Source organism: Scedosporium apiospermum, assembly GCF_000732125.1.
Source record: "Scedosporium apiospermum strain IHEM 14462 chromosome Unknown SEQ_SAPIO_0044, whole genome shotgun sequence".
NCBI classification, from domain to species: domain Eukaryota; kingdom Fungi; phylum Ascomycota; class Sordariomycetes; order Microascales; family Microascaceae; genus Scedosporium; species Scedosporium apiospermum.
This window is the reverse complement of record NW_015971745.1, coordinates 182,620-207,007: the sequence shown is the minus strand read 5'-3', so window position 1 is coordinate 207,007 and position 24,388 is coordinate 182,620. Positions and strand designations below refer to the sequence as shown.

The 24,388-nt window shown below is 51.8% G+C and overlaps 5 protein-coding genes and 2 pseudogenes across 5 annotated transcripts; 3 read left to right on the top strand and 4 right to left on the bottom strand.

Annotated features, from left to right (window-relative positions):
- Positions 1–6,395: 6,395 nt before the first annotated feature.
- SAPIO_CDS0909 lies at positions 6,396–8,819 on the top strand (annotated as a pseudogene; the record flags this gene model as incomplete).
- A 1,006-nt stretch (positions 8,820–9,825) lies between these two features.
- SAPIO_CDS0908 (Glutamate decarboxylase) lies at positions 9,826–11,897 on the bottom strand (the record flags this gene model as incomplete). The annotated part of the gene is made up of 7 exons (XM_016783587.1): positions 9,826–9,879; positions 9,963–10,571; positions 10,690–10,862; positions 10,913–11,074; positions 11,160–11,442; positions 11,508–11,535; positions 11,644–11,897. The coding sequence occupies 7 exons, from the start codon at positions 11,895–11,897 to the stop codon at positions 9,826–9,828; spliced, it is 1,563 nt and encodes a 520-aa protein (XP_016645861.1).
- Positions 11,898–14,265: 2,368 nt separating this feature from the next.
- On the bottom strand, positions 14,266–15,900 carry SAPIO_CDS0907 (BTB/POZ domain-containing protein; the record flags this gene model as incomplete). Its single annotated transcript, XM_016783586.1, has 3 exons — positions 14,266–15,287; positions 15,368–15,577; positions 15,744–15,900. The coding sequence occupies 3 exons, from the start codon at positions 15,898–15,900 to the stop codon at positions 14,266–14,268; spliced, it is 1,389 nt and encodes a 462-aa protein (XP_016645860.1).
- Positions 15,901–16,908: 1,008 nt separating this feature from the next.
- Positions 16,909–17,691, bottom strand: SAPIO_CDS0906 (Uncharacterized protein; the record flags this gene model as incomplete). The annotated part of the gene is made up of 2 exons (XM_016783585.1): positions 16,909–17,392; positions 17,459–17,691. The coding sequence occupies 2 exons, from the start codon at positions 17,689–17,691 to the stop codon at positions 16,909–16,911; spliced, it is 717 nt and encodes a 238-aa protein (XP_016645859.1).
- Positions 17,692–19,302: 1,611 nt separating this feature from the next.
- Positions 19,303–20,451, top strand: SAPIO_CDS0905 (annotated as a pseudogene; the record flags this gene model as incomplete).
- A 618-nt stretch (positions 20,452–21,069) lies between these two features.
- Positions 21,070–21,903, bottom strand: SAPIO_CDS0904 (uncharacterized protein; the record flags this gene model as incomplete). Its single annotated transcript, XM_016783584.1, has 3 exons — positions 21,070–21,387; positions 21,500–21,683; positions 21,764–21,903. 3 exons carry the CDS (start codon positions 21,901–21,903, stop codon positions 21,070–21,072), a joined length of 642 nt encoding a protein of 213 aa, XP_016645858.1.
- Positions 21,904–22,408: 505 nt separating this feature from the next.
- SAPIO_CDS0903 (uncharacterized protein) lies at positions 22,409–23,038 on the top strand (the record flags this gene model as incomplete). The annotated part of the gene is made up of 4 exons (XM_016783583.1): positions 22,409–22,411; positions 22,492–22,529; positions 22,640–22,863; positions 23,013–23,038. 4 exons carry the CDS (start codon positions 22,409–22,411, stop codon positions 23,036–23,038), a joined length of 291 nt encoding a protein of 96 aa, XP_016645857.1.
- Between the last annotated feature and the right edge of the window lie 1,350 nt (positions 23,039–24,388).

The following is a 24,388-nucleotide window of genomic DNA, read 5'->3' as shown; positions in this document are numbered from 1 at the left end:
CTAGCTGTTCCTGCCCCATGGGCCGCTACTCGTGCATACGTGTATCCTCAAACATTCAACGACTCAGAGCATAGCGAGCTGGGGAATGAGGGTGGGGGACGCACTCTCATCATCTCCCATCAATATCTTATTGATCCAGAACGGATACGAGGAGGGAGCAGATTAAGCGCTCGGACCGTCAAATGGTGCCTCAATGTTGTTAAGAAGCGGCTTCTGAGTGCTCGACTATTTCATCAGCAGAGGGCAGCAAGAACGAACGGAGTTTACGAAGTAGATGGGTAATTGGGTACAAACGACTCGAGGCATCATTGGCATTGAGGGTCAATTGCTTTCGCAAGACTGCGGAGTGATTGCCGCCTCTCATTTAACTCATTAGGTCTAGTCCTATATATCGACTAACAGATCCGTGATGACATGCTTTGCTTGTTCCAAGTCCTTTCCCCTATTCCGACTCCACTTTTCGGTAGTTCCACAGATCCAAGGAATTAGCCAGGCCTGGACGACGAAATAATACATATCAATCGATGTACCGGGTTCGGTGCACTAGTGTATTGTTTCAGCATTTCTTCATTTCTTTTTGAGCCGCGGGGTGGCGGAGGTGGTCCTCCGGCTACTGGTCATAATGCGAGGATATGAACAGGTTTTTGATTATCCCTCTCCCTTCTCAGACCACCTAATAAGATCTTAGTACGGAGGAAAGTACATTATGCGTTACTCTCTTATCACGTACAAATTTCCCGTGGAAAATTTCCGCATGAGGAGTTTGAAGGCCAAGATGGCATCGTTGCGCATTTGCAGCGAATAATTGTGCACGGAGTACTTGTAGTGTCCTCTAAGTATCACGCGGCTCCTACCAGGGCCCTCGGCTCCATGGGGAGGAATTGTTACAATACAACAACACAGTAGAGGGGATTTTTCTGGTCGAGGAACCCGAGCCATAACTAATAACTCCCCTCTCTTCTCGTACGTCTGCCCCTTTCCGTCACGTCGCCTTAGGAGTTGGAAAACATGGGGGTACGTACAAAGTAAAGTACCAATTGATGCCGTACCTGTTATATCATCCGGGGGTATATTGATCAAACTGATTAATATCTCGGAAGCGTGCCGATTACTTGCCCCTTGCAGCCTGATCGTGACGTACTTCGTACTGCGCAGACGGTGCGACACTCTGGGGGCGCTTCCTTATATAAGTCCCCACTTGATATTCCTGTGCACTCCTGATCTAGTCCGCCCCATTGCCTGACCGTTAGGAAGTTATTAAAATACCACTCTGATCGGCTCGACTGTCGTGTCATCGAAGGACCCGATGCCCCACAGAAGAGCTCCGCAGAAACGTGGAGTCGAGTCCAGTCCAGTTCGCCCACCGGCTCCTACTTCGTACTAGACTATTTCGTACTTTGACTCTTCCTGGGCTTCATGGAATGATCTGTCCAAAGGAAGAGAGGACTGTGCTTGCAAGCAATCATGCTTGCAAACTTGACCGCGCTGGCCCGATTAATGGTACAACCCTACTCTAGGATAATCGGTTCGCTTAACTCGGAACTTCGAAGTACGACGAGGTTTCGAGCCTCGAGACATGGTCAAAATCAAATACGCCCACGTGAGGCGTGTACATATATACAAAGATACAAGCAATAAGGATAAGCTACACTGACGCCGCACTGGTTAGGCTCTTTCCCGGATATAAGTATGGAAATGTGTAGAAATACTGCATCTGTTGTGTTGCACGCCGAGAATGCTGCTCCTGGAGAAAAATGGCCCCTGATAAATGGAAGATGGGCGTGAAAACGCATTTAAATGAATTGATCACGATGGCAACCCCGCTTTCTGCACCCCGCAACGAGAATCGCTACTGTTGGTGTGTGAAATAGCAGCTTCTCGCCGGGAGATGTGATGGCAAGATTGAATTGGCTTTCCATCCGGGGTATGTTATATCCGATTTATTCTGGCTTAATTCGACCGGCTCTTCTTCCTCGTAATTGCATCCCCCATCCGCATCCTCGGAGCCTTCCGCCACTATAATTGTCGGGAATGGATGGATTCCGGTTGGAAGGAGCGGCCTGTGAAGTTTATCCTGTTCCGACGGACAGGACTTCAGGCTTGTGATTTGGGGGGTGTGCCCATGACACCTGCCTTGTTGATTGAAATATGTCGGCGTCGGCATGGGACGAGATGGTTTTCTTTTGGCATGTCGGATGTAGGGAAGGTACTATGGACGGCAGCTCGATATCACCATCGACCAGCTGGAGTGGTAAATTCCCTGAAGCCTGGTAATAAAGGACGGGAGCTATTGTCTTCTATTGTCCCCGCTGTCGTCGTATTTGTAGGATCATGTCAGGTCCGACCGTGAATGGAACACGTCCGGTGCTTCCTTCGATGACGAATGCCAAATTGTAGTAAGTAATAACCAGCTGGTGCTACTGTATATTGAAGTACGAAGTAATTTTCGACGGACTCACCTTCGAAGTTTGTTCGATTTGCTAAGTTTCGTCCCAGGCTCACAAACTACCTACAGTTCAGCCTCGTTACTCAAATTGCTCTGCACCTATACTCGTACTTCAATTTGTTCAATGTGTGTCTTCAAATATTACCCTGCTGGGTCTGCAACCCAGTTTGTTCCCAAGCGCTGCACTCCCGTTGCATGATCCTCTCGGAGAAACGATCGTCTCCAACATTGAAGCACCGTATAGCACGGGGTATTATACCTCAGCAAGGGTACAAAGTAAAATCTCCCCGCAACTATTCTTGGGTCAATGGATCAATATTGGTTCGCTTGGATGCCCGAACATCAAATCCTCCGACATTCCGAATTCTGCTTTGTAGTCTTATAGTCCAAGTTGCGCGAAACACCACAATTGATACAACATTGGAGAAGTCAAATCAAATGCAGATAACAATTTTTTTTCTCAAATTTTTCATGATCTGGAATGCACGAATCGACTCGTACATGCATGATGCATACCCACCCTCTAATTCGTAGCTCAGTGGAGCTACCTCGACCCTCTCTGCTCCTTTGTGACAACGGAACGAGATCCAAGACCCTTTCCAGGGCTGCTAAAGTGCAGCTGCGTCGGTTGCAAAATTAAACAAGACCCTCGTATGCACATCATTTCCCGAAAGAGGCCTAGCTGCCTCTCCCTTTTTTCAACGTCCCGAGATCAAAAGAGAAGAGAGAAAAAAAATTGTCAGACGAAAGGGACCGGCGCGAAGCGCAGCACGCCCCCGGCTTGGCTGTACCTTAGTGTAGTGTACCTGTACGAGCCGGGATTCGACGTTCCAAGCTACCAATTCATATTCGTCAAGTATTACGAATGCAGCGGCACGAGGGGTCGCGCTTGCCCCTCGAAGGCGCACCAACACTGAAGTATTAATATTGGATGCGGCACACAGATCAATCGATGAATTCGATCACCGCCACTGCCGAGCCAGGTAACAAGCCGGCAGAGTGGACGTATCGGTCCTAATAGTAGGGGTTATGCACAATTTGCCCGTCTCGCTGCTCGAAGCAAGTGCGTGTTTCCAGTGCATTGAAAAGCTGGAGCTCACTTGCACTCCGCACCTTCCCTCTCAAGCAGCTGGTAGTGAAGGGTACTCAAGGACGTGATAAGGTGTGTAACGTACTTCGGGGATGCCTCGCACTTGACTAGTTGAGATAACATCACATGCCAAATACGAAGTATCACAGCACCGAGATCAATCGACGACCGTTGATTTTGACAAGTCGGGACCAGGCCCGTAAGAGCCGGGGAGAGTCTGTTACCCTGGCTGCTAGTTCCAACAGAACAGCAGGGAGAGCAAGAGATCAAGCAGTTAATTAGCCCGTTACTCCTAGCAAGGCCTCAGTGACCTTCAATCTGCCCCTCCCCCCTCCATGACCCTTCTCATTAGTTGCTCCCCCTCTATATATGGAAGCTAGCTTTCTTTGGTAGGAGCCTAACTATTCTGCAACCTGGTGACACTCCGGTGTCTGCTTCCAGCGTCTTATACAGGAGGGGGTTCCTCTCTAAGGAGACCAGAGCAGGAAATACCCTCAAGATGCTAATTAATACTACATAGCGGCCGTTTTAGGATATCCACTAATAATTCATAGTACGAAGTAGTGAACACTACTACTTAGTAACACTTGACAAGTAGTGTACACTACACTCCATACTTCGTAGGATCGCTGTGGATTGCTTTCTGCGTGGGTTCGACTGCGCGGGAGTCCCTGGATCCTGGAATGTGCACTAGCATCAAAAGGGTTGGTCAAAGACCCGAGAACTGGCTTGGTCCATCCGAGTTCCCCTTCATGCGAAGGGTCCACAGCATCACTCGCCTGTTCAGTGTTCTGCTCCCAAGCCAAGCCGCTGCCCGTTCCCAGCCCTGCAACCCCGTCCCTTACCTGTGCTACAGGTAAAATACTTGCAAGTACACCACGTACACTATCTAGGCCTTGTATAAGTACTTCGTACCGTTGGATATGCTGCTAGGCAAGTGCGAGGTGGCTCTCTTGTGGACTCCTCGCCCATCTATGTGGGCAAGGGCTACTGAACAGAGCACGAGATCTTGCCAATCTTTGCCTAGTAATAACGCAGCACCGGTCATGTTTCCGAAAAGCACTGAAGGCTAGTCGGTTCTCGGATGGCAGACCCGGGATTTTTCCTTCCTTCGTCAAGCCCGTGAACTTGCGAAGTATACGAAGGAAAGGAGGAACCACTTTTCAGAGGTCCAGATTGTCTAGATTATCGCTTCAGACTACCGCCGCCACTCCCTTCTCCATTTCAGCACAGGCGTCCGCCCTCAGTCCTCAATTGCCAGCACAGGCCTAGCAAGGCCTGGCGGGGCGTGATAATAGCGCCCCCTCCCGGCCTCTCCCCATCGAGTGACAGTTCATAATACTACCATACCACGCACGTACAGACGCAGACATACGTACGCTCTGGGGCCAACGATTGATCTCTTCTCTCTCGCTCTCTCCCTCTCTGAGGTGGTCTTCCATTACCGAACCTCCCCTCTATTGTTATTATCCCTCGTCTTGCAAACTTGACCCTACGAAGTTCTTGTATCTCCTTCACACCTCTTTTCCAAACCATCCAGCGGGTGACTTACACCTCTCAAGGTCTGGGTCCTCGAAGCCTCTCTTCATTCGAGTCGTAGAGGTAGCTTGTAGGAGGAGTCGTTCCTGGGATGCTGCTGGATGGCGCTGCTCCCTTCGACGCTCTGAACCCTTTTCCCACCTTCAGTTCCGGGTGTGTCTTCACTCCTCAGCCCACTTGGCGTCTTGGGGGTTTCTTTGGATCCTCTTCTTCTCTTCAGTTCTACTTTGCTGCTACACTTTCCCTTTCTTCTGCATTTACTTTCATCCAAACGGCTCTTGCCCCATTTCTTCTTCAGGTCTATTCCTTTTTCTTCCAGCACTCTTCTGTTTTATCTTTGATCTCTTCTTTCTTTTTTTTCCTCTCCGCTTTTTTTTTTCTCTCCTGCCGATGTTGTCGCTTCATCTAAGCCTCCAGAACCTCGACTTGCCCGACTTCTAATGCGCTACAGGCACCAGTCCACAGTCAGAACGGAGACTTGCTAATGATTTGTCCTATCTACCGATAATATCACCTGTTTCGTCGAGTCGGGTTTTGTGGAAGGCATACGACAATAGCCACTCTCTCGGCTGTACGCAAGGGTTCGCTGATTAGTTTCCGGGTGGTACTCTGCCTATGCGCCTGTGCTTACCGACGCTTTGCGCGACGATCGACCAAAGTTTTCTCGCAGGGTGTGGATCGCATTCCAACGGCAGCCGAGGACTCTTCTTCAACAGTTCTCTCTTGCAAGTGAGGACTTTCTTGGTATAGAAATCTCGATTTACGGCCCTGTGCGGACCCTGGCCGTCGGCCGGTAACAGTCTTCTGCCAAATTCTCACGGTATCCGCGTTGTCGCTCCAGGAGAAAACGGCATACATAGCTCGGCAACCCCTGGACTGTAGCGCGAATCCATCCTCGTTAGCCGCCCGTTGGGCATCTCATCTTCTGACCGCTTGAAACTGTACCCCTGGAGTTGGCAAAATCGATTCGCCTGGGTTGCAAAGAGACCCTTTAGCTCTGATTCTTCAACCGCCGTCTTCTCCTTAACACTCGTTCTATCCTAAACTCCATCAGTTTTGTGGAACGCTTCCACTCCGTCCCGACCAAGAGCCTGCATGTTCCTGGACATCAAACCGCCCGTTGCTCATCAAGGAACGGAGCCTGTGCCCAAGTGCATTGATCTTCGGGAGGAAGTGCGAGCGAACATCGTGAACTCGGCCATGTCCCATAACTTATCTTATTCCCGATCCCCGAATCCTTCCGTGCGATCCTACGACTCATCACCCATCTCCTCAGCAACATCGCCAAGGCCCCTGACATCCCACCATCCCATAGATTCGATGAATCCGTCTTCCAGAGGGAATGTGGTGCAGCAGCAGCAGCAGCAGCCGCCTCAGTCCATTGGAATACCGCCACCGATCCCGCTAGCGAGCCAGGCCGGGTCGTTCCAGCCGTATACGCCCGTCACTGCGACCTCCGCGATGGGCCGAGAATCTCTTCCTTCCGGGGAATCTGCAGCTAACACGCCAAACCAGTCTCTCGCATCCTTGAGCTCGGCTGGGCACGGGGGCACAGGCACTCAAAAACGAGCCTATAGGCAAAGGCGGAAGGATCCGAGTTGCGATGCGTGCAGGGAGAGAAAAGTTAAGTGTGATGCCACAGAAACGACAAGCTGTTCCGAATGCTCCAGTCGCAATGTCAAGTGTCAGTTCACTAAGGAGACGAATCGGCGGATGTCGTCAATCAAGCAAGTCCAGGACCTTGAGAAGCAGATGGACAGGATGCGACGAGAGAACCTCAGCCTAAGACGCATGTTGCAGGACCGAGATGGCCAGTTAGATCTAGACCTCGAGAGTCTCGAGCAATTGACGATACATCTTCCGGAAATAGGCTCCGATCCGAAACGCAGGAAGCGGCCGAACCAACCCATGCACGATCTATCGAGAGCCAGGACAAACATGAGAGACCTCTCCAAGGGTATCTGGAAATCGCCGCCACCCCAATTCCACCGGTCCACACGACCATTAGTATCCAACGACGGCCCGCGACCGCCATTGCCCCAGCGACAAGCTGTGGAACAACTACTTCGCTCATACTACGCCGCGGTACATACCATGTTCCCGATGATTCACTGGCCCACATTTCAGCGCACTATTGACGAAATGTACGCGGTCAACAACGGCGCGTACACGGTCGCGCCCTCGTTTCTTTCAACCTTCTTCGCCGTCTTGGCTGCTGGTGCCCTCTTTAGCAGCGACAGGCACAGCGATCGTTTCAGTCAGCCAGCCGAACTCCTCCAAGAGGCGAAACGACTGATTGATCCCTGGACAGACGATCACGGCTTGGAATGCGCAAGAACCTACACCCTGATCGCCATTTGCTTGAACGAAATGAATCTCAAGTCAGCGGCGTGGAATTGGTTGGGAAGCGCTATCAGAATCGGCCAAGACCTTGGGCTTTATCTCGATTCGGGACCGTGGCCGGTTGTGGAAGGCGAGATGCGAAAACGAGTATGGTGGACGATGTATGCGTTGGACAGGAGCATGGCCCTTGAACTTGGACGACCGGTAGCGATTGACGACGACGACTGCGACGTGCCCCTACCCGCGCCTGTCGACGACCATTACATCCATGACGGCGGTATTCACGTCCCCAACGGCCAGGAGCCTCTCACCCACTTCCTCCACGCGATAATCCACGTCACAAGGTCTTACACCGCCCTTCTCAAGACGCTCCGGAACCCTGTTATCGCCCCCACACGCCTGGCGACGTTCGATCAGCACTTCGGCTCGTGCTTACGCATGTTCCCGCCCGCCTGCGATCCCTCCAACGCGGTGCCGTTGGCTCCTCACTTCTTACTGCCCCTGACCTATCTTCTCAATGCTAGGCTTGCTCTGCATCGACATAACCTTAACTCTGCGTGCCCGCCCGATGTACGACTCGCTGCGGTGGAGCAGTGTTACCACACGGCATTGGAGACGGCGAGCCTGATTTCGAGAACGAGTACCGATCTAGCTGACTCGGCGACGGGGTTTTTCACGATGCATACATTTCGCTGTGCACTCTTCCTGCTGCTCTTGGGAGATGTAGATCGAGCCATAACGTGCGTCAGAGTTCTGGCAAGCATCAACGGAAGGCGGGACGTTTCGATCCCATGCGGAAGGTACTTGGCATTCTTCGTGTCGACCTTGGCGGCAAAGAGGGCGGAGTATGCCGCCATGTTGGCCCGGACTTCGCCTCCTCAGCCGTTCGCTCCCCCGCCCAGCCGACCTGGACCCTCGCCTCTGCAAGAACTACTTCTACGCGACGAGGAAGTTCTCATTTATGTATCAGCCGACCAGCAAGGCTCACCCGAAAGATCATGGATCTGGACGGGTGTCGAACACGACCCAGCACCATCGGCACAGACAACGCAAGGGCCCCCAAGCAACGGGAGTTACCTCACGTCTGCGGAGCATAGACTCGGTCTTTCGAGCGAGGAGGCCAGAGACTGGGGCGGCTGGGATAGACTTGAAGCCTGCGTCAAGTCCCTTTCTGGCGCGGGCGCTATCCCGACACCGACGAGCGCGACGTGGTCAACGACTCCGATGGCAGGCGGTAGCATCGGCTCAACGGCCGTGAAGTCGGAACCGGGCGTCACGGGAAGGCCGACCAATCTCGGACCGCCTCCAACACCTGCGACGAGCGGCCCGAATCCGGCAGGAAGCCCGGCGGAAGCGAAACAGAGAAATCAGGAGAGGATTTCAATCGCGAACATTATCTAAACCGAAGGGAAAAATCAGACGGAAATCCCTAGAAATTTCCGCCGTCGAAGAACTTTTAGAGAGGAGAGGGATATATCCGATTTTCTTTGCCAGGGGACCCTGGGGGTCACCGAAGCAAAGTGAATCAAAATGTAACGTTTTTTTTTTTATTAACCTAATCACGAATGAATTTCGGGGGGAGCCGATTTACAAGTCTGTTTGCGTCACGACGAGATCATTTTTTGGATTTTATTATCGATATTTTTGACGGCCGTTTTCAACCTCTGCATATGTTCGGAGTTGGCATAGGCGGGATGGAAGGGAAGATCTTTTTTTCTCACTTTTGTTTAAAGGTTGTCCTTTTTCGAGGGATGATGATTTCTTTTCCTGTCTTCTTTTGTGATCTGAATCTTGGGACGTGGTCTTCCATTTGATACCATTCTTGTTTTCTGTCAACTTTTTTTCTCGTAGTTTTTTTCCGGTTTACTTCCCCTCCTTCAGATCTCCGATGGGATATGTATGGAAGGGGGAAACCTTCATATCAATGCCAAAAAAGAGCATATTGGCGGCTAGGCGGGCGGGGCGGAGCGGTAGGAGGTAAAAATAACTTGGAAAATGGTTTTCGTTGAAGAATACCATAGTTTTTTGCTTGTCTAGTGTATATACGAAGCACTTGTATATGACGAGATGTCGACGGAGACCGGAACCGAGGGAGTTTTTTTGCGTTAAGAACATATTTTCCATGTCTCTCTCATGGCGAGAATGCCCCTCATGACTTGTCAGGGACACAAGCCTGGAGAGAACACACACAAGACTAACGGGGCGGTTCCTCCATGCTGGGAAACGGGAGAAAGATCATCATTTTGGAATTCATAAAGTCTTGAAGGAGTTCTGCTACGAAATACAGCTAGTAATACCGAAGAGACTGTCTATCCGTGTACTTTTGGGATCGGTTTCCGTTGCCAACTAGCGCAACACCAGATAACTCCTATTGAGTGCTCAGTTCGAAAAGCTCATGGCGAGTAGGCTAGCAGATGGCATGCGTCTTTCCAGTCTTGGCCTGCAACGAGTGGTCCTCCTTCTATATCGAGTGGCCATAGTCAGTCAGCACCCTCTTCTGCGAAGTAAAAAGGAGGGAAAAATATCTTGGGTGTGTCAACTTACCGTGTAGATCGTGGGGCTATGCGTAGACCGGCCACTAGCAGTATGATGCTTCAAAATATAAGCCTCGTGTCGTTTGACGCTCTCGCGGTCCATCTGGTTAAGGAACTCGACCGACTGCTTGATGTCGGCAATCAAATTGTCACAGCGACTCTTGGAGAAGTCCTCCCTCACGACAACCCTGAGCATCTTCATACGATTCGTATGAGGGGCCATGGTGTAGGCAGGTACAACCCATCCCCTGGCCCGCAATTGATGGGCCAGCGCGAATTCGTCATACTCGCGGTTCTCGTCCTTGGCGAAACGGAAAGCAACGAGAGGAAGACCCTCACCAGCGGGCTTGCTCATGATGATGAAGCCACTCTGGCGAAGGCTCTCGGTCAAGTAGTCGGCAACTCTTGTCAGGTTGGACATGATGGCGTGATAACCCTTCTTTCCCAGGCGGATCAGTTGATAATATTGACCAATAACTTGAGATGCACCCTTGGAGAAGTTGAGTGTGAAGGAAGCCTGGTCGGCGCCGAGGTAGTTGATGTTGAAGACGAGTTCCTGCGGGAGGTACTCGGGCGAACGCCACAAAACCCAACCAACACCAGGATAGACAAGGCCGTACTGTTGGGGAAACTAGTTAGCCTGCCATGGATACAAATGGGATAAGGACAATGTGTGTGTATGTGTGTGTATGTGTGTGTATGTGTGTGTATGTGTGTGTATGTGTGTGTATCTTTACCTTGTGGCCCGATACGTTGATCGATACAACCTTCTCACACCTAAAGTCCCACTCAAGTTCGGGCGATATGAAAGGCGCAACGAAACCGCCGCTAGCTGCGTCAACATGGATTGGCACGTCCAGGTTCCTCTCGATCAAGATCTCGTTGACAGCCTTTACATCTTCGTATTCGCCTATTGCCTGAGTTAGGATGAGACATCGTAAGTAGGTCTTTTCCTCATACCCGTGTACGTAGTCCCCATAATGAGACAGATGCCAATGGTATTCTCATCGACCAGATCCGCAGCCTGCTGGGGATCAATAACATATCGATCAGGAGCACAGTATACAAGTTTCTCCTCGACCTCGAAATAGCGCGCTGCCTTTTCCCAGCAGACCTGGACGGCTGTCAAACTGCGCGTCAGTGAGATCTCCAAAGACAGAGGTTAGACCAAAGGAGGCCGAGGGGCCTCCAAGCTCGAAACACTCACCGGAGGACATGATAATATTCGGCTTATCACACGGGAGACCCTTGGCAACGCGTTTATTCTTCCAGCATTTCTTCATGGCCAAGACGGCAAGCATGATGGCCTCGGAAGAACCAACGCACGATGTTCCGATGGCACCGACATGGTTAGGTGCAGAGGGGGCATTGAAAAGACGGCCAATCATGGACACGCATCGATTTTGAATATCGGCACTCTGGGGATATTCCTCGTAGTCGATGAAGTTCTTGGAGAAGGACTCAGTCATAAGCTTCTCGGCTTCTTCCTCCTATGTCGATGAGTTAGTCAACTTGCAAGGTAAGGAGACGAAGTGTCAAGTGGATTTCCACGTACCATGTAGGTGGTGACGAACGAAGCCAGACTATCCAAACCCAAGGTATCAGTTTCAATTCACACATTTTATAACACGTTTAGACAAATCTACAGGTTTTTTTCAAGTTGGCTCAAAATAAAAAGGCGCCTGGCTTACTTGAGAATCGGGTTTCCATCCAAGCTCAGCTCGTCCTTGATCAAACGATAGGCCACATCCCGAGGCATCTCTCCCTCGGGCATCTCCAGCTTCGGGAGGGGCTCGGCCGCGAAACGTGAGCCATAGACGCTCGTGGTATAGCAGTCGGAATGGTTAGACAGGTAAAGTGGAGATCGCGGCCTCGGAATCTTCAGCGTGCCCCCGCTTTGAGGTTTATCTCCATTAACCACTGGAATGGAAGCAAGATGGACCATTTCGGCAGAGTCGATTAATATCTCGAGGGGTGTGTTCGAAATTGCCTCTGTTTCAATTGAACTACTACTCTTCCTAGGGATGAAGACGGGTCAGGGAAAAGACGAGAAATAGCAAGAAGTTTGAGGAAAAGTAATAGACGGCATCAGAAGGCCGGGGAAGATGGGGAGGGAGGTGGAGAGGTGGAAGTCGGAGAGATTGATGGAGACATCAAAGGCTTTGGGAGACGAGTAAGGCATACATTATCTGCATTATGTCCTTCATGGTTACTTGTATTATGATCTTATCCTCTTTGCACTAACTTGAGTTGTGGTACGAAGGTATAGCAGGTATAGCGGGGAAGCTCCTGCAGCTCTGGCACGTATCCAGCTCAGCTTCCGGAAGTTGCGAGCCGGAAGGACAGCAGAGTGGGTTCCACTGCAGCAAGAGGGAGGCAGGAGCGACGACAACGGGGCCAAATGAGAGGCAGGAGAGAAGCAGAATGGAGGCGGGTTTGAGGCAGGAACCAGGATTGGTTGGTGTTCAAGCTGCAAGTGGCAACGGAAGGAGCTTGCTGGTCTGGTCAGGGAAGCGGGGCAAACATCGGGGTTGAAGGAAAGAGCGAGAGACACTTGATTGACATTGGGAAATATTGCAGAGGAAGCTATGAAGCTATCTCGGACTTGAGAGTTTTGAGTCTCTTTGGGAGCTTATATACTTTTTTTTCTGTAGTCACTGTTGTGGAAGTTGCGAGGAGATTGCTGTTGATTGTTGATGGAGCTCGTCGTAGGCCTAGCTATGGAATATTGCTCTAATAAGCAGTATACGAAAACGAAATGTAGCTCGACACCAGTACCTGACGGGACAAAAGCACCATGTGGGCTTTTGGATGGTGGGCGGGAAGCGAAAGCGAACTTCCTCAAAGGGTGTCAAACGAATGAATGTAGCCCGTCAAGTTCCAACGTCATCGATTTTCGTAAAGGGGCCAAGGACCTCATGAGAACCCATAGTCGAGCAACGCGTCCCTCCCCGCCCTGTTTGAAGGTGAGTTGGAAAACAATCTTGTCTGTCCCACCACCCCGTTTCAAGCCGGGAAGAAAAAGCACCCCATTTCCTTAACAAGAATAGTATTAATCCCCAGGATACGGCCCGTTCGGCGGTGTTCCACCTCGGAAAACGGCACCCCCGGGCTGCCTCATTTCATCAATCTTGTAAGCAGTGGGAGGCTTTCTCGGGAGACCCCCTGAAAAAGGGACCGAAAAGTTTATTGAGAGACCCTGGAATATCGAAAGTTGGAAACCTTGATATTCGGTCTCCCACAGCCTCAATCACCCCTAACATCATCTAACAGCAGCCCACCGCTAATTCCGACCACCCAACGGAGCAGCTGTCGGAACCCGAAGGGAACAATCAGCCCACTGGGCATAAACAGCAGCGTAGGGATGAACGAGCTCAATGTCGACTTGTCAGCTTCAACATTGCTCTGCTCTCTTTGGCAGCTCTGAAAACAGCACCGGTCAGTGTTGCAATTGATTGAGGCGGGTTACAAAGCTACGGAGCAAGGGTGCAAAGAGGGCGAGGTCTCGGATATAGCGGACGGGGTGCCTCAAATGGTATTGCGCAATCATCTCCAGTCGCCCCATCAGTCAGGCAGCTCCCCGAGCTTTGTGAAATGAGATGGTCTTTGAATCCGAGAATGCACATTATATTGCTGCCTTTTTATGTTTCTATAACCTGAAACAATTTCCTCAAAATTCAACAGCGAAACACGAGAATTGGAGCTCACAGCAGTACCGCCCGCCCGGTCCAAGCCCCATTAATGCTGAAACCTCTCGCAGGCTGCCAGGAGGCACACACTCTATAGAGCATGGGATCCCAAGGGTGAGCGCAACTCATACCTTTATCTAGGGAATTCCTGGTGGATCGAGAGAAAGGCCGACTGCTCTTGATCCCAACTTGGCTCCTATGATCTTCGTTCCTGTGGTGAGGTTGGCTTCTTTCGTAGTTTGCGTGCCCGGGGCAGTCTTGCGCTCTTCCCACCGATGAGCCTTAATCGTAGTCGCCCGACTTCCTAAACCACCTGCTCAGTGTGCTTTCAATATCTTCGAGGTCAGCAGGAACGCTGTTCAGCCAGCACGTCCTCAACGACACGGGAACCGCACGAATGCCACTAACACACGCCCAGTTCCATGTTTGAAAACGTGCTTGTTAATATCAATCCCTCCGTACACAGAACTATATCCCGCCTAACCCTACACTCCCCACCCAAAACACCTCGCCTTAGACATCCAAATGTAAATCGAAAAATGCATATGAAAAAAAGAAAAAAACCCGAACTACACCCCGGGAATAAACAATGCGCCCCTGAAAAATAAACCTCCCTCTCCCATCCTAAGAATTCAAGAACCCCCGCGCATCATTCCTGCCCCTCTCCGAAGTCATCGCATCAAGCTTCACAGCCAAAAGCACACACTCCAACGAACTCTTCGGATTCGTCGTCGACCCTTGTATCCTCAGCCTCCACTGACCCCTCCTCACGATCCACTCCGCGAAGGGTACGGCAGCAGCGTTGGCGTCGAGGTCTGCTTGGCTGTAGGGCTGGCCGTCCAGCGTGATGGCGGTCTCAGGCTCGATCACCACGCTGACGAAGTCGTCACCGCTGAGAGGCGTGCTCCCGGGCGACGCCGGCTGGCTGTTTGCGCCGCCTGTGGCCATGAGGAGGCCCAGCGGACGCGTGGTTGGCGGCAGGTTCAGCTTCGTGGCGATGACCTCGAAGAGGCGCGTCACCCTCGTGCGAACCTCACCGAAAAACTCGGCCCGCGCCACGGAGGCGATAAAATGGAGCCGCGTAGTCTCGCCGCCGATCTCGAGGACCAGCTCGGAAGCCTGGTCGTCGACGAAAGGCCGGGCATAGTTGACCCAAGCAACGGGGGAATCGGCGGGGGTCGCGGGTCCCTCCTTGAGGATGCTGATGCCGCTCTTGAGGATGTCTTCTACGCGTATCACGATCTCCTTCTTCTGGCGGGTTTGGTTGAAGCTGATGTGGTGTGGGATGAGCCTCTGCTCGAGGCCCTTAAAGTTGAAGTAACGGCAGTCGCGGAGCAGCTCGGCGCGGTGGGCGTCGTTACGGATGTGGACGGGGTAACCCTTGAGAAGCTGGAGGATCTCGGCGAAGGTGTCGGCGGATCGGTGGGGTACGGAGGGCGGGAGGATGGAGGGCGGGCGTATTAGGCCTTCGCGGTCGAGGCCGGGGAACAGGTCTGTGGGGTTGGAGAAGAAGGCGCCGAAGCCGAGGGAGAAGAAGTTGGGCGAGTTGCCGGGGTCGCTGAAGATGTCGCGGGGGATTTGGAATTCGCGGTGGCCAATGCATATAAAGATGGACTCTTCGTAGAGCTGTGATATCAACTTGGGCACTGTGAGGAAATCTACGGTTAGGTACGCATCTAGATATGTAGGCCACGTGTGACCAGACCCTAGGACTAGGCATCCATACAATTGTAGAATTGCGCATCGGCAAATAGCCTCACAAAGTGCGTGCCATCGCGGGGCTGGACATGGTAGCCTTGCAGATGAAGGGTAATGTCTCGGAATGTCTCGGGGTCGCGGTCGATGTAGAGGGTGCGGATGGCAGTGGTGGGGTCCTCGCCATTGCTTTCGGCGGTCTTGAGTTGGCAGAGGAAGTATTGCGAAAAGTAAGAAGGAGCTGGATGTGATTGTCATCCGAAGCAGTCAGCACACCGACTCAAATTTCTATATTTTTTTTTATCACACAGAGGGAGGACGACCCAGCGAATGGCTTGCGAAACAGAGCCATCACCGAGGGGGGGCTCCAATATCAAATGGAATGCGGGGTAGTCATCTCGCCCTACCGTCAGAGGAGAGAGAGGCTCCGGAAAGCTTGAATAGCTCGGTGCCAATTTGTATAGGGAACACGCGCTCGTGTGGAAGGATCTTGGGGATTCGAGATATCGTGGTTTCGTTGTGGGCGTTGACCTCGTGGCCCGAGAAATCTGGAGATGTGTCCATCGCTCTGGGGGCCAGAGAAACAAAAACCGGCCAGGAGTTTGAAACCTAGGCAGATCAATTAATGAAAGCAATTGATCAACTCGAGGAGAACGAAACGGACTAGCTGGGGGTCGTTGTCGAGGGAAGATTTTGTGCGGCCGCGCGAAAGTCCAAAGCTGTCGAGAAGCAACTGTACTTCGTGGGTGATGATGACTTGTCGCGGGGCAAACAGCGAAGCATTTAGTGATAATGAAGGCCCTGTGGGGTTTGTGGTGCTGCTTGTTCCCCCCCTCCAAAGTGTCGCAAGTCGGTCAAATTAACGGACCATTAATCTGAAAGAGAGCAATGACGATTACCAGAATCGGATCTGGTCAGGAATTTAACTTTGAAGAAAAACAGAACGGCGTGTTTGGGATTGGATGTATCAGGCAGTCACGGCCAGGAAAGTTGCTTTCTAATTGTTCAGAAAAAATAAAATAGAAAAATACCTGCAAATTTATTCCTGGGAAGACCAGAGATCCGACTTATCGAGATCTTTTAAGAGTAACACATTCAAGTCGTAATTGGTTACACCAACGTCTCCCCCAAGCCCACACATCTGAGCCATCATCACTGATGTCTGAGCTCCTTTTTTCAACTTCCCATGTTGCACAGGCGACGATGAAACTACGCCGAACCGTCGATAGATCCACATCTCCGCCTCTCTCTTCTCCTCTCACATCTTCGGCGTAATCTCGAGTCAGGCCAGTACAGCCGACAATGCTGCATTCCCGGCCGAGTCGCTTAAGCAAGCTTTGTAATTCTCTGGCTTAATATATAGTACCGTGCCTTCTGCTCAAGGCGAGGGCGCATACATGTCCCGGGAAGCTGTGTGGCCGAGAGATTATTGATTATTGTTCTCAAAGTTGATGTCTTGGCAAGTGCCTCTCTCCTATATGGCCATATTGAATCTTTCACACAGGACACCTGCACACACAGTCATATACATCTATGTACACACCCTCAACGTTCACCGACGTTCACCCCTTCCTAAAGCGCCGCACTCGCCAACTGGTTTCCAAAAGTAGAATCCTTAAACGGCACAGTCGCATCCCCGAAATCCGTCTCCGTCAAGGCCTTCCTCGCCGCATCCGTCAAGTTCTCCCAAGCCACCAACGGCTGCGTCCCACCCACTGTCGACGTGAAAATCAACTGGTGGTTCACGGGCCAGTAGCTAATATACCCAACCGTAGGATGCGTCCCCGACATGTCGGGCGACGTACTCTTGTCGTGTCCACCGTGCTGGGAGACGGCCACGCCGAGGACGGACGCCGACGTGCTTGCGCCCGAGAGCCACACGACGATGTTTTCCCACTCGTGTCGGTGGCCGAGGCCGGAGGACGGCGAGTCTTTGGGCATGTACCAGGAGTACATGATGGCGAAGGCGCTGCCGTATTGTGCACTACGGACGTATACTTGGCCGGTGCTGCTGGAGCAGCCGCCTTCGGGGGAGCCGCTGGGGGAGAGACCGCCGCTATATTCAAATTGTGAGCGGATCTTGAGTAAAACTAGTAACGAGGATAGTGTTTTCTTCACATACCTGGTGTCACCGTCGGCTTCTACGGCCGGGAATGGCACGCAACCGTTAAAGACTTTGAGATACGGCTTGTACTTGAGGTAAAGCTCGCCGATAGTCCCAGCGGGGACGGTTTCTGAGAAGCCCACGACGGCGTCGTGGTTGATAACACTCCGCCTCTCGACCGGCCTACCAGTAGCTACGCCACTGATTGCCGCGAGGCAGGAAAGTGTAGTCAGAAGTCCTTGGCGAAGCATGGCGGCAAGTCGTATTGAATTTAGAAACCAGATGGCCTTGGATATCTCATCTTTTCAAGGAACCAAGTCGGATGGAATGTCCGAATGGCATCCATTTTATACCAGCGGACGTTACATTCACCGCGATCATCAACAATCCTCATGTGAATCCGCGGTTGCGATTAGGAGTTCAGATTTGAGCGTTAAGGCGCTCCGCCACCACGACATCGCAGGTGACGGATGGCTCTCGGACATATCTTCAACGCATCCCTGCGCGGAGCTGCTTCTTCGCCCGCTTGAGGTTAGTGATGACGAGTCGTGACCGCACATGGGGTAGTATTGTAGTAATGAGGTGAGCCCTTTTTGGGTCCTATAAGAGTAGTATTAATATTGACGGGGCGCTTTTCCCGAATCCGGGAATTTCGGCCGGTGTGTTGAATCGCAAAAGATATCGGCACATCCTAGTCCCCGGCAAAGGTCTAAAATTTTGCGGGGGAACCCAGTTTAGGTCACCGGGAAGAAGTTGTGACGCCCGCCATGTTCTTCGAATGCTAAGGGGAGAGAGGACCACGCGGTAACGGAGATGATGATGTGTGGATGTGAAGATCTATGTTAATGCGACGTTTGAAGCGGCTTTGCAACCCAGGAAAAAAGCATTGTGGAAACAGCGAGGAATATTGAAGGTTCGAAATAAATAACACAATTAGATCTCATTTTTAAGACATCAATTGGTGTGATTCGGCTGCCCGCAGAGCTGGTGGAGAGGAGGAGAGTGGAAGGAGAACGACCGGGACACACGCAGTCGCTCAAGCCACATGATTCCAAGGACGTATCAATCCACGGTTTCCCGGAGGTCGATATATCAAGACTTGGATGGAAGTTCGTGTATTTCCAATTAGCAAATTTCAAGGCAGTTTACTTCGTCGCAATACTCCTCAAGTCAAAACAGAACCCGGCGCTTATGGACTTCGGCGCCCTCTACTCTTGTCAACCAATCTTTTATATCTCAATGGTATTGATAGAGGGCTTCGCAGCTGGCAAAGGGCCTAGCTGTACAGCGTTGCTTCCTTCTTTGACAATATCCTGAGCGGAATAAACTCAAGCTGGAGGAGAGGCCATGGCACTTCCAACAAAGGAGCCTTTGATAATATCGTCTCCCTTGAAACAACAACACAACAGTTATAATGAGCAGACAAGAATCTTCCAAGATAAGTTTGCAGAAGAAGAAGGAACTACTTGGGAAAAGAACATAATCAACTGGCACTGCCAGTGAATGGCCGAATAACCAATGATTCACGATGCTTATACAGCCCAGCTTTGTCGCTGACAGAATGTCGAGAATAAATAGCTCCTCAGTGAAGCTCTCTGTTTTTCTTCTCCTCTGTGAAAAACCCTCATCATCTCCAAGAACAAAGAAGGCCATCCTGCAGACAACATAAAGGTAAGTTGAGACCTGCCCTCCAAAACAGCCAACAATTCAGCTCCCTCAAGCTGACCGAAACCGTGATCTCGACCAAAGGAAGGCACACCGAGACAGCACACCGCCAAGGCGCTAATCTAGATTTAGAAATTACACAATTTACCCACGTGGCAATACACGTGACAGATTTACACCTCTTGCCAGCTGGCAAAATGTCCAGTCCACCTGACAAGCGGCTCAAGACAGCCACCGCCCTCGTGGGCATCGGCTGGGAACCACCTCCCGAACATCAAGCCAAGCGAATCCCCAAGGCCGAGAGCGAGGCCGACCGCAAGAAGAGAATGGCGACCCCGTTTCTGGCGACCCTCAAGCCTAGCAACCTCCAGGCCTACGAGCGGGGTCTGCCGAGGTCGCAGCAGAGCGACACCGTGCCGCCCACCTTCCTCGACGCCATGGAGGTCCGCGAGCAGGTCTTCGTGGAGGAGCAGAAAGTCCCCGCCGAGAACGAATTCGACGACGATGATAGTCGCTCGTGCCACTTTGTTGTCTACGCTAGCGTGCGTGAGACGATTCGCGAGGAGGCCCTCGACGAGAAGACGGGGGAGGTGCTCGTGCCGCGCAAGAGTGAGGCGCGCCGCGTGCCTATTGGAACGATTCGTATCGTTCCATTTCCTCATGATCCGCACCCTATCAAGGGCGCAAAGTACTGGGGCGGAAAGACGGAGGAGGAGATTGCCGCCCAGGCTGATGAGAAGAAGCAGCCGCCTCCCTCCGTGCAGAAGACCGAGCTGGGCTACTTCGTCGACCGAGCTACCACTTTCCACGACGGCCAGGAACCGTACTTGAAGCTGGGCAGGCTCGCCGTCGTCAAGGAGTACCGCGGGCAGGGGATGGCTTCGCTCCTAGTCAGGTCCGCCGTCCAGTGGATGAGCGACAATCCTTATTTCTTCGACCCGAGCGTCGCGGCCCATGGCCTTGCGCCACTGGATGCCGTGCGTTCGGCCGTCCCACAATGGAAGGGCCTCGTCTGCGCGCATGCGCAGGCGCAGGCTGCCGATGCCTGGGGGAAATGGGGGTTCAAAGTCGATGAGGAGATGGGTACCTGGGACGAGGAGGGTATTCCTCACGTCGGCATGTTTCTTCGTCTTGATATCGAGAAGCCCCCTCCTGGATTGAGGAACCCCCTACTTCCTCCTGATTTCCCTGGTAACCCTTTTGTTAAGTTGGAAAAACTTGGCAAGAAAACGAAGAAGAAGGCGGAGGCTGAAAAAGAGAAGGAGGAGGGGCAGGAGGGCCAGCCCAAGAACGACGGGGCCGATTCTGAGTCTAGCAATGAGACCGATTCTGACGCTGAGTTCTAGAGAGACTTGGAGCGTTCAGACCCCTACCGCGTTTGGTAAAGAGAGTTAGAGGCATGCATGATGCGAGATGATCCTCTGCATAAAAATGGTGTTGATGCATATTGCATTCGAAGAATACTCGACTCTTCATGTTCTTCCATGACCATTCTACCGAAGGATGATATGGCGATTACAAGACCACGGTTTAGATACGCAGGTTATATGAGATCATGAGAAAGACAATAAAACCACAGTATATACGCAGTCTGGAAGGACAGCATTCTGTCTATGTACCATGATAAAAGACAATACAAGTAACTTTTGTTTTTCCCGTTCGAAACAAAAACGATCAACTGCTGGACACTGAATTAGAGACTTTTATTTCATTTTTCTCTACCGAGTCCGGGCTTCCTCTCCCTAAATTTTGAAAAAGGAATTTCCCATAAGCCCTTATCTGACAAGAACATGCCATTTCCTCGTAAGACCCTCCCTAACGCAGAAATGCAAAAGCAGCATTCGAAAGATGCCAGGAACTACGCCGATGCCAGCCACAACCACACAACGACAACCAACCGTTTCGAAATGGTTCTCCCCCGATGTGTGTGAGTAAAACAGATAAAACCCGGGTTCCGAAATCCTTTATCGGTTGCTCTTGGCCACACGCTCGAGCTCGTCCTTCTTCTTGATGGCGTACGAGTTGCTGCTTCCCTTCGCCGCGTTGATCAGCTCCTCAGCGAGGCACTCGGCGATAGACTTGACGTTGCGGAAAGAGGCCTCGCGGGCGCCAGTGGTGAGGAGGGCGATGGCCTGGTTGACCCTTCGGAGGGGAGAAACGTCGACGGCTTGTCGGCGGACGGTACCGGCGGAACCAATACGGGTAGAGTCTTCGCGGGGGCCGCAGTTGACGATGGCGTCGACGGCAACCTGGATGGGGTTCTGGTCGGTCATGAGGTGGATCTAGGGATAGTGTGTTAGAATCTGTGTCCCTGTCTATTCTAATTCCTCTCTTCGTCATCCTTCTCCTAGGCTCCTCCCTGGTTAAGCCGGTGGTGATGATGGGTGTGCTCACAATCTCAAAGGCGTGGGCAACGATCCTCACGGCCATAAGCTTCTTGCCGTTGTTGCGGCCGTGCATCATGAGCGAGTTGGTGAGACGCTCGATGATGGGGCAGTTGGCCTTTCGGAATCGCTTGGCGGCATACTTGCCAGCGGAGTGGGAGACGTAGACGGGGTTGCGGAGGGAGATGTAATCACTACATAATTTCCCAAGTGGTTAGCGATGCTACAACCGACCATATATCCAAGGTTTTCGAGATTTCGCGAAATGGCATACGTGAGAGAGATGTCTCGCACTTCGACGTCGTAGTCCCAACGACCGAAAAGCTTGACGGTGCCGAGGTCCTCAGCGACCTCCTTGGGGAGGATGTTGTAGGACTCGACGTTCTCAACTTCGATATCACCGGCGTCGGACATGTTGGCTGATTTGGGGGGAGGGTATTGACTGATCCGGGGGCTATCTAAAAGGAGCGGGTTAGAAAGAGTAGGAAATAAAAAATTTCGGCGTGTTGAACGAGAATTTTACTTGGTGATGTTTCTCGTTTCTGCGCGACTCACTCTTTGGGGATGCAGTGGGCGGTTGGGAGTCGAGGGAAGGGTTGGTCGTTTCGGTCAGTAGCAATTGGAAAATGTAGCAGACTTTCGAACCACCAAAGTGGAATTGAAGCCCTCACTCAACTTTTGCTGTGTGGAGGGAAAAAATTGGGGGGTTGCTGTCTCGGCCAATCAGAGTGGCGTGTGTAGCCCCACCGCGCAGAATTGCTAGTAGGGCAAGCCCTCCCGCCTTTCTGGGTAAGACGAACTCTTGTCTGTGGATGTGATGTGATGTGTGACCCTCTTCCATTACCTCTTTGCGAATTCTTGACCTTTTTTTCCAACCTTCAACGTCGAGTCGTCAACCAAGGGAAAATCACATATCAAAATGGTACGAATATTACTCTGAAGAAGAAGGGCTTTTGCCGTCCTGATTATTTTTTAACGCAAAGATGTTAACGCTCTCGACAGGCGCCAGCTGCAGGAGCTAAGAAGCAAAAGAAGAAGTGGTATGTATCGTGATCGGGGCTCGTCGACGACTTCCCTGTGCCCCTCATCCATCATTGCTATTTTGTTTTGCGACGCAGGACCAGGATATTGACGGAGGGCGGGAATCTAGGTCCAAGGGCAAGGTCAAGGACAAGGCCCAACACGCCGTCATCCTCGACAAGGCCACCACCGAGAAGCTCTACAAGGATGTCCAGTCTTACCGTCTCGTCACCGTCGCTACCCTCGTCGACCGAATGAAGATCAACGGCTCTCTCGCCAGGCAGTGCCTCAGGGACCTCGAGGAGAAGGGCCTGATCAAGCCTGTTGTTGAGCACAGCAAGATGAAGATTTACAGTATGTCGTGAACCCGTACAAACGCACGCTTGTGGAATTGGTCTCGAGGCTTGGCTTTCAAACATCGGGCCCTGAACCATTACGGCACCCCACCTCCCTATACGTCTGCCAGAATCAGAAAAAGCTAACGGTTTTCTCCTTTTCCTCAGCTCGTGCGGTTGGCGCTTCGGACTAAATTGCAACGGAAAATTCTCACGCCGGTTATGTAGAATCTTTTTTTGTTCGGGGGGGTTCATGGAGGAGTTAAAACTCTGATACGAAACATCAGGCTGAGGGTAGTTAGACGGCGGGCTTTGGCAGTGGGCGGGCATACGTCCCACAATGAGTTTGCACTCTCCGCGAGGCGTTTTTTTCTTTTGGCCCCGGATATACGCTCCAGCATAGGGAAATGAAAAATCCTTGAATTGGCAACGCACGCACTCTTCCATACCACCGCCGGACTTTATCCCCCCCCCCTTTTACTTCTGGGCAGATGTCCCTCCTACAGAATAGGGTAGTGAATATGACCGCTTGGCCGAAACCTTGAACGAGTTTATGTCTTTTGGCTATTGGCCTGCCAGTGAACCTCTGGGACACGGATATCTCTTACGTCCTACAACCACCGGATCGTTTCGATTGACCTCAAGCCTGGTGGTCCCCGGTCCCCTTCCTCTCCGTGGAACCTGATTATCCCGTGCTCTGCCATTCCCCCAAGAACTTGTACCCAGTCTCCGGTTGCGGGCTTCTTTTTCGGTTCCTGTAAGGAGAGAGACGAGAGACGGGAGATGAGGAACGAGAAACGCGAAACGGGACAGCCATGGGGTTCAGGGAGGGAGGCCAATCCCTCTTTCGAGTTAGCGAATGGAGAGGAGGAAAATGTATAGAAGATGGCAAGGAGGATGAGTGCTCGGGGAGCTAATACAGTTGTTACTTGGTGTCGCAGTTACTGAGCAGCGAGAGAAAAGCCACACATTGGCGAAGCCACATGTCTTGGTGCCAAGGGGAAAGCCACCTTCGAGGATGGATGGTAGGAAGTACGGAATATACGGTATTATAGCTGAATTTGCGCGATATGTGGGCATCCACATCCAAGACAACCTGGACAAGCATCTGTGGACAAAGAAGGTGTACACCCCATACAGTATCCTCGGACCAAGCGACTCAGGTATCAAAATTCCGAGCCTTGGTTTGCGAGGTTACTCCGAAACCAGCCACGACCATCAATCTTTTCAAGTGGAGGCAAAAACGCTATTAACCTTGTCGAAGAGCAAGGAAGAATTTGAAGAATGTTGATCAATCCCTGTGGCGCCGACCTTTCCTTCATGTGATTCTGGACCAAATTTCCAAAAAGGGGCAAACGATCTAGATGTAATGTGATGGGGTAGGGGTACAAAGGAGGTAGGCGATAAGGCAAGACGCCGCTAATAATACAGGCCCAACCAAGCTTTTTCAATTCAGCGACTCGGATTCGTGAGGCGAAGGGCTGGCCGAGCCTCCGCCCGTCCACCCAGTGAGGACCTCCGTCTCTACCTACGGCTATGGTTCA